The 16270-nt window shown below is 42.4% G+C and overlaps 1 protein-coding gene across 1 annotated transcript in view; it reads left to right on the top strand.

Moving 5' to 3' along the window:
- LOC119423347 (ras-associating and dilute domain-containing protein-like) overlaps nt 1–16270 on the top strand; it is a 51884-nt gene that overhangs the window by 12178 nt on the left and 23436 nt on the right. Inside the window, exons 5-7 of the mRNA XM_037690725.1 lie at nt 657–1111; nt 15284–15580; nt 15660–16064. Of these exons, the coding sequence (XP_037546653.1) occupies nt 657–1111; nt 15284–15580; nt 15660–16064 (1157 nt within the window). The remainder of the gene's footprint in view (nt 1–656; nt 1112–15283; nt 15581–15659; nt 16065–16270) is intronic.

Below are 16270 nucleotides of genomic sequence, written 5' to 3'. Positions count from 1 at the left end.
GATATTCTATAGAAATTTAAATGATCTGGCAAAAAAAAAAAGTTTTAGGGTCAATCAGGACCATGGCTCACCATTTGACAACTGCAGTTCTATATTAACACACTTTGTCATTAATACTTTACTGTTGGTTATAATATATATATAGCTTATTATCTGATCTGCTTATTTTTATAAAGAATAGTGTGAAGAGGACAAGTAAGAACTTTCCACAGATTTCTGACACAGCATGGACCAGAGGTGCTCGGTGGTTCTTTGTGTCAGTTTTACAATCATTTGTTACCGAGGCCCCAGCTGTGGTTTACACAGCTGTGGTCTTGCTGGAAGTGTGTGTCCTGTTATGTATTTGGCTCCTACGACGGGCACAGCGGGTAAAAGTGTTTTTATCAGTGTCAGCTTGTGGATGCCTGCTGTGGGCCTCAACATTTTCTGCTTTCCCATGAGTGCTGTCTTTTTTTCCACTGAGGTCTGCTTCCTGTATCTAGCTTCTTCTTGTTGACTCTGGCATGAACTCATCACGCCCAGAGCACTCGCCCGGGTTCAGGAAAAACATATCAAAAACGAGTGTTGCTCTGTAACAACAATCTTTCACCACTTTGCCTGATGGACTTGTAAAGCACCTAAAGGCTTAACATCCTCACCTTTTCTGTTTCTGTTAGGTATCAACGCCCAGGCTCGAAAGCTGCAGAAGAGCCGGTCCAGAGTTTCCTCCACCCTCTTAGAGAGGACAGTGGGTCGGAGCCAGAAACTTTTGAGGAGCAAAAGTGAGATGGACCTCCTAGATGGTGAGGCCAAACACGACACAGTACATGATACACGTGCCAAGGATCAACATGAGAGTCTCAGTCCTGCTACAGTTGTGAGCTACAAGTCCCTCAAAACAAGCCTTGAACAGAATCTCCTTCGTGGCATGGCAGTTCTTTCTGAGGGGGACGGAGGGTCAGAGGCCAAAACAGAGACCCTCTGTGTGCTGAGCCAGAGAGCCGAGCAGGAAGGAGACGAGTCTGAGAGGGAGGAGACGGAGAGCAGTGGTGATAACACCACACAGTACTCCATTCACCCGCCCCAGGACTGTCCATACCTGCTGCTGCTTCAGGGCTGCAGCCCTGTACAGGTATTTGACCCAATAACAGTGAGAAAAAATTTGATTTTACTAAACATTTGCCAATGTGAAGATTTTAAAAAATTATATTTTTGATGTGTGGACAGAAAATACCAAGATTATCTGAAATCAGGCCATAGCAGCCCATTTTACGCCTGCTTTCTCTCATGGTGTGTCCCAGAAACCCAAACAACAATGGAGCCATTTTCTACATCTCATCTAAATCTTGTCACCAGTACATTTTAATTATGAGCTGAACTGGTTAGAGTAGTATTTCTCAGAGTTGAAGACTAGTTAACAGCTTAAAATTCTGGTGTTGCCCACATTGTACTCGCGTCGGCATCCACCCCCACATTTACGTATGATTTAATCTGCTGGAGCAACACTTTTTAAATGAAGACAGGTAGGTTCAAACCAGATTTTTTACAATTATTGTTCATCATAAGCATCGTTTTAACACCTGGACATTCAAGACTGTAGCCTCTGGTGTAGGTGATGCCCCCTACAGGTGTCAAAATTTTCATCCAACCTTTATTTATACAGAGTAGTCTCAATGAGTCTCGAGGACTCATGCAAGAGAGACCTGATTTAAACAAACAACAGATGGCAACAGTAAACCATCATAAAAAGCATATACAATTTAAAAAATAAATAGAAGAAAATGAAATAAAATAATGAAATGAAAACAGTTGCATTATAAAGCAATATAAAATACTAAAAAACAGGAACATGGCTGCATTGGTTTTTGCCAGGAACTTAGCAGATGTTTGAAGTCACTTAGAGAGGTCAAGGTCGAGAGCTTCAGATCTTTTTGCAAGGTGTTCCAGGAAACAGGAGCAGAGTAGGAGAAGGCACTTTTACCTAGGTCAGTCCCCACTGAGGGAACCCTGCATGTAATGTCGTAAGAGCGCACGCTGTAGCTGCACTCACGTAGTGACATGTAGGAGGAGACATATGAAGGCAGCAGACCAAGTAGTGATTTAAAGATGAAACTGTACCAGTGAGAGAGTCTGTGAAGTTATTGTGCCCAGTTAACCAGTGAATACAGGGTGCAGTGGTGGGTACAGTAATTACAGCCAGTTATGAATCTTAACGCACCACGATTGACAGCGTCCAGCATCTGCAAGGTGCTTGCAGGAGCATTCATATAAGTAATGTCACCATAGTCATTGGAAGGAAGGAAAGTAGCAGTTATGTGTTTCCTAGCGTTCAGAATTAGACAGGATCTATTTCTGAAAAAATAAAAAAGTTTTACTTTCAGTTTCTTCACCAAGTTAGGGTTAGGGCATGAGGCTTAAAAGAGAGATGTGAATCAACCAAGATACCCAAGTATTTGTAAGAACTCACTAACTCAATAGGGAAAGAAGATAAAATAGAAGGAAGGACTGCTGGGACTAGCTTCCTGTTTGAGAACAACATCCCTTTGGTTTTGTCGGCGTTTGGCACAAAATTGATACGGAACAAATCTGACTGGATGTCAAAAGCAGACTGTAAAAGCTGGAAAATCTTAGCAACTGTTTTAGCTCGACAACAACTGTGTTGTCAGCATAGAAATGTGAAGATGCATCAGGAATGATCTGACCTATATTACTTATGTAGATTGTGAAGCAGCTGGGTTCTAAGACCAAACGTTGTGGTACACCGTTGTTGACAGTTAGATAACTGGAAGAACTACCATTATGTTGAACACATTGTCACCGATCTGAGAGATAATTAGTGAACCAACCAATATTGTGATCTGAGAAACCAGTTTCTGAGAGCGTATGACATAAGATGTCATGGTCCACAGTGTCAAAATCTTTAGACAGGTCTCAGTAAAATGCAGCGCAATAATCCTTACCATGCAGTGCTTCAACAACATCATTAAAAACCTTCAGCGAAGCAGTCGTTGTGCTGTTGTTTCCTGAAACCAGCTTTATGAGGAGGTAAGATGTTAAAAGAATCCAAATACTTCTTGACTTAAGAGTTTATCAGTTTTTCTAAACTCTTAGCAAGAATACAGAGTTTAGAGTTTGGATGATAATCGTTCAATGTGATGAGGTCTCCTCCCTTCAGTAAAGGTAGAACAAAAGCTGTTTTTCAAGTGTTTGGAACGGTGTTCTGGCTTATGAAAAGATTAAAGATGTGAGACACTGGTTATACAAAGATGTGTGCAGCTAGTTTTAAAAAATAAAGAGGAAGGTCATCAGGGCCTGCAGATTTTTTTTTAGAATCTCAACCATTTAACAATTTATTAACCTCACTAACCAAAAACAGTGAAAATGAAAAGATGTGGTTTACTGAGGATTGACATGTAGGAGAGATTTGATTTGTAGATGTTTGACTTTTAGGAGAAGTGGCTGATTTTCAATTAGTAACTGTGGCAAACAAGGAACTAGAAGCAGCTAAATGTTTGTTGAAACAGTTCAGGATCTTGTGCTTATTTGACACAGGAACAGAGTTAACAAGTAGTTGTGGTGGCAGGTCAGATGAATGAGAGCTGCCAATGAGTGATTTGATGGTTTTCCAGAATCTTTTAGGATCATTTAGATCTTTGAAGATCTGAGATAAGAAATAATGTTTTGCGGCTTTGATGGAAGCTGTACATTGATTCCACAGCTGTCGACCAATCAGTGCCTGAGCCAGAATGTCTGGCTGTATGTAGCCCAAAGCTGATCTCTCCTATGTAAGAGGTCAGCTAGCTCAGGAGTAAACCAGGGGCTGACTTGTCCTTTTATTCTGAACTGGAGAAAAGGGGTATGTGTATTTACAAAGTAGATGAAACTGTTTTGAAATTACTGTACAGTAGGTCCAAGGAGCGTTCACATCACCGGTTAGGAGAATATGATGCCAATCAAAATGGGACAGGTCCCAAAGGAAGGCCTGTTCACTGAAACATTTCATGTTCTTTTTAGAATTAGTCTCAGCTTAAAGCGAGGCAACCTTTTTCAGTCAGGTCATCTGGACAGTTTTTTTTTTTTTTGTGCTGAAATGTTTCGCCTTCGGTCCAGAAGACTTCATCAGTCATGGAAACACACAACAAAACTGATTCTTCCCCAACAGCTTACTCCAAAGTGGAACAAAGCAGTTCTGCTTGTGATAACATGGTTTCTTTGATACGCCCCCTCCTCCATTGCCAGCCCTCTTCCTTGTTGACAGTTTTGTCAAACTGTTTCTTTTTTTATTTTTATGTTATTTTACTTTATTTTTTATTTTTTTTGTGCTGAAACTGTCCAGATGACCTGACTGAAAAATGCTGGATTGTATACCTGGATTATTGAGCATGGACTTTGTTGTTAAAGCGAGGCAGTTTAGTGTCCCTGATGATATCGATAATGCAATGATCGCTCATATCATCTACAAAAACACCCAACCCAGGAAATTTACAAGGTATATTTGTTAAAAAGTGGTTTAATTTGGACAATGTTTCATGGAATATTTTGTTTGGTCTGGTGAGGGTGTCAATAATTTGGGTGAGATTGAGTGGCAAACATTTTTTTTTATTCTTCACCGACTTGGCCCAGAGACTTCCAGTCTAGGATGAAGTCACCGGCAAGGAGAATTTCATTGAATTGTAAATGAGTTAGGAAGTCCGTCAAAGAGGGCAGAGACTCTGGGGTTGCTAAGGGTGGGCGATAACAGTCTACAACAGATAAGGTCTGGGCTCCATACAAATTAATGTTTATTGTCAGGATTTCAAACTGATTTGGGATTGTTTTAGCAGACACCAAGTGGGAATCCAGGCTTGATCTGATGTAAACAGCAACCCCACCCCCTTTCTCTGATGATCAGAAGGGTAGATATTAAATCAATCAAGTGACACTTCTTTACCCAAAATTGATTTGGATAATCAGGTTTCAGAGATAAAGATTGTATCAGCACCAGATGAACAGACCCACATACTCAGCATATCTATTTTACGAAGGAGGCTATGTGCAGGGCAGCACAGTGGTGGAGTTGGTAGAGCTGCTGCTGTCAAGAGCAAGGTGGAGCCTGAAACATAATGAAATGGCAAAGATCCAAGGAAATGGGGCAGAAATTATACACAGAGAGGTCCTGAAAAATTAACAAATGGTTTGACGATCAGAAACTGAGGCCTGGTGAAAGGCAAGAGCTAAATGTCATGAAATAAAACAAATTCAACGACGCACACATGAAAAATGTGGATTAAGCAGCCTTAAACTATCCAGTTTATAAGAGAACTGAACTTTAACAAAGCAGTGCTTTATTAATGATTTTTAGTCCTAGGTCAATGTTAACTAATTTCATGCTCAATCATCCAGGTACCAAATCCAATAATGCTCAGACGGGTCATCTGGACAGTTTCTTTATTTATTTTTTTAAGTACAAAGTATTTTGATTACAGTTACACTTTTTGTGCATCAAAACATTGGCCTTTTCTTGTAGCTTATTACAGAAGCCAGTCCAGAAGTACTGCTGGGCTTTGGAGAACAAAGTCCACGTATGTTATGTTATTCACGTATGCCTTAGAATCTAGCTGTTTTTTTTGTTACTTTTCTTTTTGTTTTTAGCCATCCTATTTGTAAAAAAAAAAAAATTGTATGACTTTTTATAACTGTTTATTGATGTCGCTGTTGTCCATTGTTGTCATCTTTCTTTGTTGAAATCAGGTCTCTCTTGTAAATGAGTCCTCGAGGCTCAATGGGATTTACCTGTCTAAATAAAGGTTGAATGAATGTTGGGTAGAAGCTGTATCAGCGTCCTTCAAAGGTTTTTAATGGTGTGGGGATTCATCTGTTAGTTACTGTGAAATACATTAAATAAACTGTTTAGTGTAGAACAACAGAGGAGTGATGGGAAAAGTCAGCAAACTAAATGTAGGAAAACGACGTGTCAAAATTGATGAGGAGATCTGATGCATGATCAATAATCCATGTTAAAAAAAATTTAGCAAAGTAAAGAGGGACTTTGTTAGACTGATCAGGAGACAGAAAAATAAACACACACACGAGGAGATTTTATTCTACAATCATCAATGAAGTGACATTTGTCCATTTCAGCTCAGATGAATAAATCTGTTCATCAACAGTTCCCACAAGCCAAACTGTGTGTAAAGCAGTGATGCTTCCACGTAACCCTTGTGTTGTGTTACAGTTTCATACCATGTAACAAACTTTCTTCACAGCTTTCAGACAATTTTTTATTTAAAAAAAGGGATGATGCACATTAATCAGTGCAGCATGGTGGCTCAGTTGGTAGAGCTGTTGCATCTCAGCGAACAGGTTGCTGGTTCAAATTCTAGCCAGGGAACTTTCTGGGTGGAGTTTGCATGTTTTCTTTGTGCTAAGTGGGTTTTGTCTGGGTACTCTGGTTTCGTCCAGCAGACGAAAAACATGCATGTTAGGCTGATTGGTAACTAAATTGTCTCTAGGTGTGAGTGAGAGAGTGAATGGTTGTTTGTCTCTATGTGTCCTTGTGATGGACTGGAGACCTGTCCAGGTGTCCCCTGCCTCTCGCACATTGACTGTATAGATACCAGTGAACCCCGCAACCTGAAAAGGAAAAAGTAGGTAAAAAAAATAATAGACGCATGGATGGATGGATGGATGGATGGATGGATGGATGGATCAGTCTTGAGTACAATAAGTGCATCATGAAAATGTGCCAGTTCTATTTCAAATAGGCTTCACCCTTTAAGAGCTGTCGCTGGTGGATTTATCCTGTCATGCAAAGCATCGCACTGAAAAAATTTAGTCCACGCTCACCTGTTGTGTGGGCCCCACCCGGTCCGTATAAATTACGTTAAGAATGGGTAATCAGCTCCCATTTTTCTTCAGCAAGCTAATAGCACTGTCAGAAGAATGAAGAAGGAAAGTTGTCCAGCTTGACCGGCACAACCTTTGTTAAGGCTGCCTGGGTTCCCGCCATGCCAGCCTCCTGCCGTTCCGGTGAGTTCTCCTCCCTGAGGAGAAGCAGACGAGCAGCCTTGTTTCAAGGTAAGCGCCGAGGAATATTTTTCAGTGGCGGGTCGCTACCCGATGGACGATGCCATCGACCCTTTTTTCTTTTTAACGCCGACGCTCGGAGCGAATCGGATGGTTCCTCCGGGACAGGCAACGTCAGCAGTAAGCCCCGCTGCTCACTCCCTCCTGGAGAGCATAGTGTCGGAACGAGGGGGGGTGAGCGGATCCCCCCCCCCCCCCCCGGGCCTTTTCGCATCGACGACAACACCGCTCCCAGTTGTCGGTGCCCTCCTCTCAGAGCTACCCGGCATAATCCAGGAGGCGGCTGACACGAAGGGAGTTTTTTCCGTCCCTCTCCTTCCCCCGCCCAGATCGGATGATCTAGCGGGAAGGTTTTTGGCTCCACCCCGGCTCGCCATCCTGATCCCATCTGACCTCATTTCCCAGCAGTGACGTCCTACTGGAATGAGGCTGCAGCCGGACCTGGTAGACTGTGTGCCATCTGATCAAGCCGCACCTCTCCTCTCGCCGAATTAGGGAGGAGGGACTGACAGCCCTCCTGGTGGCTCCCGAGCGCGTGAACACTGCGTAGTTCCCAATTCTACAACGCCTGTTATCGGGGCGCCCGTGGAAACTGCCGTGGAGGGAGGATGCTCTCCTCCAGGCAAGAGGAACGATCAGGAGTTACCCAGAAATAGGCCAGCACCTTTGGGTCTGGCCGCTGAGCGGATCCGTTTTAGAGAGGATGGGTCTCTCTCAAGATGTGGTGCGCACGATCCAGGTTTCACGTGCTGCCTCCACCACAGCGCTGTACACATCAAAGTGGACAGCTTTTCAGCACTGGTGTACGGAGAAAGGTGTTGAGGTCACCTCATGTCCACTAGGTGGCGTGCTGTCCTTTCTGCAGCAACTGATGAACAGAAATCTGACGTTCAGCACGATTAAAAGGTACGCTGCAGCCATCTCTTCTTGTCACAAAGGTTTCGGGGACAGAGCAGTTCTTTATCATCTGCTGATGAAGCGTTTTTTTAAAAGGTGTACAGAGGCGCAGGCCTGTATCACGCACACTTTCGCCACAGTGGGTTTTAACGCTGGTTCTGCGAGCCCTGATCAAAGCTCCACTCGAGCCACTAGATCAGGTTCTGATTAAATTCTTGTCTCTTAAAACAGCCCTGCTGTTGGCTTTAACATCTGCTAAGAGGGTAAGTGATTTATCTGCCCTCTCTGTCACTCCGTCATGTCTCAGAATTCAGGCTGATGGCAGCTCAGCTGATCTGAGGCTTAATCCAGCGTTTATGCCTAAAACATCACAAGCTCATTTAAATCAAGAGCGATATCGTTGGAGGGATTTTTTTCCCTCCTCCCCACAAATCAGAAGAAGAAGCATATTTCCATCTTCTCTGCCCTGTGCGGGCGTTGACGTGTTACGTAGCACGCACGGTGGTACTACGTCAGACTCAACATTTGTTTTGTGCACTTAAAGACGCATCTGCAGGTCGCCCGTTATCCACCCAGCGCCTTTCACAATGGCTGTGTGAGGCCATTTCTGAAGACTACAGAGCATCAGATTTAGAGCCTCCTGACAACCTCAGGGCGCATTCGACTAGAGGTATTGCATCTTCAACTGCTTTGCATAATGGTATAACAATGCAGGATATTTGCACTGTGGCTGCGTGGTCAACACCCTGTTCATTTATTTGCTTCTATTTACGTGATGTGACAGCTCGTTCCATGACACATTCTGTCCTTAGTGCCTTAACAGAATGAATATTGTTGTTTCATGGAATCTCAATTAAACTCACATCTGACTGCATGCATTACAGTGTGAGATGTTGTTATCAGTCACAGGTTATGACTGTTGTTCTTGTTCTATGGTCACTAATCAGTTCATGACTTCTGTCATCAATCAGTTTATTTGATTAATAATCAGTTCACTTATTATTAATCTGTTCATATTGAAGAGCCGTGGACCTGCTCTGTTCATGGCCTTTTTCAGCTTCTTTTTCCCGTTGAAAACCTTTCCGGGGTATTCAGGCACTCGGAATGCGTAAACTACACAGTGCGCATCTGTGCATGGTGCGCGTAATAACGCAACGCACATGGAGAGCTGAGTGACAAGATGTTTTTGGGACAAGCGGACACTTCTTATGGTGTTCGAATGGACTCAGTGAGGCAGAGACTACATCATGCTTCGCCCTTAACCCACCAGTGACAGCTCTTAAAGGGCGAAGCCTATACGAAATAGAATGTTGGTTACGTATTGTAACCCCAGATTCTATGAGTATAGGCTTAGCCCTTTAAGCGTCGGGCCTCACTAGCTCCTAAATGGCTGAAGAAAAAGCTATTTGGGAGCCGATTACCCACTCTTAACGCAATTTATACGGACCGGGTTGGGCCCACACAATAGGTGGGCGTGGACTAAATTTTTTCAGTGCGACGTTTTGCATGACGGGATAAACCCACCAGCGACAGCTCTTAAAGGGCTACGCCTATACTCATAGAATCTGGGGTTACAGTACGTAACCAACGATTTACAGGCTTCATCTGCAGTCCCCAGTTGATGGTTTGCTCTTATGTCCTTTAAGAAAAATATATTTTACAAACAGAACTGACTTATTTCAAGTGAGATTGTTCAAGCACACACCATGCATGTGTCACACGCACGAGTCTCAATCAGTTCCATATTCTCAGCAAATTCAAATGCCAGTGTCTAAATGTTCAGAGTGTTTGTGTGTCGTAGAAAATATGAGCCCAATATTTACTTTGGAGGCAGTTTGGTGAAAGAGTCAGTCAGTGTCCACGAGATCATTCATTTTTCCCATTTGGAAAGAATAGACTGAAACTCTGCTGCCAGTCTCTTAAAGTGGTCAGCAGCAGAAACCGAGCGACACAGACGGAGGCCGCCTCCCTTTGAACAGACTCTGGTTTGACGTTTGTCCTAAACCATGATGGTTTTCTGGGTTTAGACTGGATCACAAAGGCGGTTTCTTGCTGGCAGGCTCCACTGGATGTATTGCAGAACAGTTTCCAGGCCCAGTGCTGCATGCACTCCTTTAATGAACACACTTTTGTTTTTACTGAGTTACGTATTAAGAAAACAGTCAAATACTCTTTCAGAGTTTGAAATTCTGGTTCAGATAGACTGGAAACTGACAAACATTGTGAGAAATCAGTACATCTCCACAAATGATCAGACATGAAAACTATCACAGAATATGTCTTTACAGATTTATAACTCTTGGATGTGTGTAGATATGGTAACTGAGGCATCTGGTAAAGTGTTTTGGCACTTTAAGTCATTTTTAGGCAGAAAGTGGAGGCAACAAAGCCTGCTTTTAGACCATCAGGACCTCATTCTGACCCTTTACCAGTGGGGATCTAGAGTTTTTCTGCTGTTCTTGCCAAGAGATTGGATCCCTGTAGAGTATTTTAAAACTTCCATCCATCTTTTTGGCAGCAGCTTAAAAAAAAAAACCCAACTTCTTCTCTGTTTCAGTTCTCGGCCGAGGCGTCTGAGCTGACCACTGAAACTCGTTTCTGTGGTAGAGAGGTGACTGATCAGTTAATATCTAAAGCTGGTAATATGATACACTGTCAACATCGTATAGAACAGCAAAACCAACAATTATTTATCTATTAAGTAGAACTGAATATCAGCACATCAATATTCTACCTCCAAACAATGAGTGTTCACAGGAACTGATTGAAAACAGCTAACAAGCACAAGAAAAAAGGGTCAAAATTGTTTTGTATTGACACAGGATGTAAATAAATGATGCTGATGAAAAGGAATAAAGTTTAAGACAATAAAAAGAAGTCCAGTTGCCTTTGATTGAAGGATTGCCACGCTGAATAACTGAGAATCTACAGCAGCATCCACCATCTCTGCCAAAATGCTTCTCAGCATCATATTTATAAGGCTATGCCTCTTGGAGCATAAAATAATAGTCTGTTATTTGGTCTTGCAAAAACAACTTTATAAACCTTAGCTTACATGCTGGCACAAAATGATCTGAGTCATTCCAGTTTTTATCCAGCCATTCATAGCGTCCTTCAGTGAATCCAAGTGGGAAAAAAACAGAAACGTTTGAAGGGAATTCCTTCTGACAGGTCTTTTTTCTCCTCTTTCATTCATTTGAAACAGAAGAGAAGGGTTGGCTGCTGAGAGCTTCACTAAACAAAGACGAGAGCACCACCTACAGGAACACATCATCCAAAACTATCTGAAAGAGTTCAACATTTTTCAGTCAGGTCATCTGGACAGTTTCTTTTTTTTGTGCTGAAACGTTTCGCCTTCGATCCAGAAGGCTTCATCAGTCAAGGAAACACACAACAAAACTAATTCTTCCCCCAACAGCTTACTCCAAAGTGGAACAAACCAGTTCTGCTTGTGATAGGATGGTCTCTTTGGAACACCCCCTCCTCCATTGCCGGCCCTCTTCCTTGGTGACAGTCGTGTCAAACTGGTTGAAAACAACAAAGTCCATGCTCAATAATTCAGGTAAACAATCCAACATTTGTTAGTCAGGTCATCTGGACAGCACAAAAAAAGAGGAATTGTCCAGATGACCTGACTGAAAAATGTTGGATTGTATACCTGGATTATTGAGCATGGACTTTGTTGTTATCTGAAATAGTCCAGACAGGGGTGTCCAAATGTTTTCACATGTGGGACAAAACTATCCAGATGAAAAGACTCGTGGGCCACAAAATGTGAATTTAACTCTCAACGTGAACAATATGTTGGAGAAAGGACAAAAATTTACTAATTTTGGTGAACAAAGAGCTTTAAATTGTTGTAGATCCAAAACATTAACAACTTCATGAATGCTAAGCTTATATTTTTTTATTTAAAATTATTTTATTTATTTGATTTGTTGGGTGTATGTTTGTTGTTTTTTTGTGTTTGGAAAGTTCATTTTAGTCTGTTCTCAGCAATAAAAGCATAATTTGAGTAAGTATCCTTTTAAAAGGGGGTCGATCAACCTTTTGGATCATTGACGGCCCAAAAGACTGATCAAAGTTCTGAAATATCATCCAGCTGTCAGTCACTACAACAGATTTATAGAGGGTTTGATAAAGTTGATCAGCTCGTATGTAGATGATCCATCCATGATCTTTTGCCCACTTCTTCCTTTTGGGTCACGGGGGTCACTGGTGCCCATGTCCAGCCATCACTCTGCGAGAAGCTGGGTACACCCTGGACAGGTCTCCAGTCCATCACAGGGACACATAGAGACAAACAACCATTCACTCTCTCTCTCATCTAGAGACAATTTAGAGTCAGTCTAACATGCATGTTTTTGGTCTGTGGGAGGAAACTGGAGAAAACCCACGCAGCACAGAGACAACATGTAAACTCCACTCAGAAAGGCCCCCAGACCTGGATTTGAACCAGGGTAGCCTGCTCGCTGAGCGGCAGCAGCTCTACACACTGAGCCACCGTGTTGCACATAGTAGATGATACCACATTATATTCATTTAAAAATGCCCAGTGTCCCTCTTGATTATTTTATCAACTGCAATATTTAATTCAATTCAATTCAGTTTATTTATATAGCACCAATTCACAACAAACTTGTCTCAGGGCACTTTGCAGGACAGTAAAGTTCTCTATCTAAAGAAGCAGCAGACTCATTGAATCTTCACTTCATCACAATCTCCCATCCTGAGCAGCACAAAGGAGACAGTGGAAAGGAAAAACTCACTTTAACAGGAAGAAATCTCCAGCAGAACCAGTGTAGTGTGTCACGTGGGTACGTGTCACTAGTTGTAGTATGACAAATATATGAGATATATGCATACAATTTTCACGAGTTCTTCATCTTTCTGACTGTGTAATGCCGTGCATTGAATTTAACAGAAATGTAACGAGAGACGTTATTTATCTTTGACCCATCAAATCAATGTGGTCATTTATTTTCAGAATCAAAGTTTAACATCAAACATTTACATTAATTTGGCAAAATATGAAAATAATAACAGACAAGTTTCACAGAAAATGAGCATCGATCACTTGGCGGTGAACGAGGACTTTGCTTCAGATATTTCTAAAATATCTGTACTGGTTTTGTGAGAGAGAGAAGAGTTTAAGATGAAATGGAGATTTATCTTACAGAGAACTATGTGAGGGAATTAATATCTGTAGACCAGAACGTGCACGCTTCATCAGATCTCAGCTCGCCTCCGGTACACTTTAGTCGAAGAAGAGACCGTTACCTGGTTGATGATAGATCAGCTCGATAGAGAATCCTCCAGACCTTTCAGTGTCTCCGTTGAGAGCTGCTGAAATCCTTAGATAGTCGTGCGTGGGTTGTTCAAACAGAAGTTATAATTCCAAACGTCTCTGACTCTCCTGAATTCTCGAATTCTCTTCCATTCACTTCACCATTCTCCATGAATTCTCCATGAATTCTAACAAATTCTAACCTGAACTGGGAAGTTGCCACATTTTAAATGGGTCGACTTCCGGTTCAATTTAGAGCTTTCTGATTCGTGGATGTACCAGAAAGAGGTGTGTTTTTGACGTAAGGTATTATCAAAAGTCGAGGTCAGGGAATGAATTTGTTTTCAACATACAGAAAAGATTATTGCAGAATACCAGACTTTTTGGAGCCTCACTCTGTTGTATCTTTCCAAATAGTAAAACATGACATCCCATTTTCAGTAAACATTTAGTTGACCGAAGCTTCAACTTTCACATACTTACGACAGCTTGCTCATTGAAGACAGAAAATCAAGAAATGCATATTAACCTGATTTCTTCTTTGAATGAGGAATAAAAATCATTACTTACTGTTTATGTAAAATAAAATGAGTAGTTCTTTTTCAACCTGTAAGCATTGAATGGAACTAACACAATTTGATTATCAAACATTTGTAAAACAGTAATGATTATAGAGGATTGTCTTTTCTGCTTGATTAATTCAAGAAAGAAAGTCATCAGATGGCTCAGACTTATTCAGATCAATGAAAATAACAGTCTCTGTCCATCTGATAGATTTGAGGTCATCAGGGTCAGATCAGGTTCACTACACCAGGCTCAGGATAAGCGGCCATCTGCTTTGACCGGCTGGTTTGAGAGGACAGGAAGGAGAGACAGACGAACACAGAATGGCAGGTCCAGATGTAGGTGCAGGTGAACCTGAAAGACAACAACATGTTAAGGATAGAAAAAATAATTACAAATACAAAACAGGTTGAGCAGAGTAAGTAAAGACAGTAGCAGAGTGAAAAGTGTGGTCAGTTTGTCCTCCAGCAGTCTAAGCTTATAGTAGCATAACTAAGGGATAGCTCAGGAAACCCAAGCCGGCCCTAACTATAGGATTTATCAAAAAGGAAAGTCTTAAGCCCAGTCTTAAAACTGGACAATGTGTCAGCTTCACAGACAGAAACTGGAAGTTGGTTGCACAAGAGAGGAGCCTGATAACTGAAAGATCTTCCTCCCATTCTGCTTTTGGAAACTCTACGAACCACGAGTAAACCTGCAATATTTAGCCAAGTTTTATGAATCATTATCCAAAAGTGGGGCAGCACGGTGGCGCAACTGGTAGAGCTGCTGCCTCTCAGCGAGCAGGTCCCTGGTTCAAACCCCGGTCCGGGGGCCTTTCTGGGTGGAGTTTGCATGTTCTCTCCGTGCATGCGTGGGTTTTCTCCGGGTGCTCCGGTTTCCTCCCACAGTCCAAAAACATGCATGTTAGGCTGATTGGTAACTCTAAATTGTCCCTAGGTGTGAGTGAGAGAGTGAATGGTTGTTTGTCTTGTTTGTCTCTATGTGTCCCTGTGATGGACTTGCGACCCGTCCAGGGTGTACCCCGCCCCTCGCACAGTGATCGCTGGACATGGGCACCAGCGACCCCCGTGACCCAAAATGGAATAAACGGGTAAAGAAAATGGATGGATGGATGGATGGATCATCCAAAAGTCTCCTTCCTGGTAGAAATCAGTAAATGTTTTTGGTGCTTTGTACCATGAAGTGAAAATAAAAAGATTATAGCCAAAGGTTTGTATTTTGTTCAATATTGCGCATTTTGAGAAGATTGTTTTTCATCCGTTTTGCTGTTAAACCTAAATATTATTTAAAAAAGGATTAACAACAAAGAAACAACAGAAAGTCTGCATTGACTTCTTAAGCCCGCTGGACAAAGTGATGCCATTCTTAAACTGCAGTTGCGGGCCACACAAAATCACTCCAAGGGCCACAAATGGCCCTCGGGCAGCACTTTGTACACCCATGGTCTAAGACATAAAAAGACGATAAATGTGATTAATCTCTCCTCAGGACTTTATCATCTACCTGCTGGCTGCTCCTCATGTTGTTATGGGTCAACACAGAGCTCACAAAGACAAGGCAAAGATTGACATCCCTCTCTTTGCTGGCGACATCCTCCCAAAGCACTGCTCCTTCCAGCGCCACAGTGTTGGTGGCCCTGTCGTGCTCTGCCCCTGTCAGGATGCTGTGGTCACGAGGAACGGTGAAGTTCTGAGACGTGCCATCTGGCTGAGCCCTGGTGATGTCATCGGGATGGGAAAGCACTACTTGTTCCTTTTCAGGGATCCTTTAAGTCTCACACATAAGGTAAGGAAGAAAGAGAAAAGACAAGAACTGTGTCTCACTGCACATACAGTAAACTGACATTTCTTCTTTGGAACTGCAGGAACCCAACAGTTCTGGTTCTGAGCCCTACTTGTCTGCTGCAGTTCCATGGACATTAAGTCACAGCTCTTTTGAAGCAACCAGCCACACAAAGGAAACAATCCTCTGCAGCAGCTGCATCTCCAACTGCACCAACCACCAAAGCTCAGACTGCGAACAGCCTCCAAACAGAACCGCTCTTTTTCTAAACTCACCTGGGGACCACAGCCGGATTTTGGACTACCAGGCAGAGGATGAAGATCGGATTGTCAGGGAGATTGTTGCTATGGGTGGTGTAGACAGACCTCCACTGACTGTGTCCTTTTTACTGAGCATGTGTGTTCAGTATTCAGCAGCGTGCCTTCAAACCTCAGACCTCCGCAGGCTCCTCCTGATGATTGCCAGTGGAGTTCAGAGTGCCATGTGGGTGAGTTGTGCTGAAAGAGTTACTGATAGTCTGCTTCAAGACCACTACTCATAATGAGCCAAAGGAACCATCATGAAGAAACCAGAACCCCAATATCACAACACAGCGCTGGTCTTATGGTTGCCGTACTACAAACTTGTGTACTAGTGGGATTTTTTTGTGATAAAGGTGTAAATCATAACATAATTATCCGTAACTACGAACCT

Source organism: Nematolebias whitei, chromosome 17 (assembly GCF_014905685.2).
Source record: "Nematolebias whitei isolate Nwh7 chromosome 17, NemWhi1, whole genome shotgun sequence".
NCBI lineage: Eukaryota > Metazoa > Chordata > Actinopteri > Cyprinodontiformes > Rivulidae > Nematolebias > Nematolebias whitei.
This window is presented reverse-complemented; position numbering and strand designations above follow the sequence as displayed.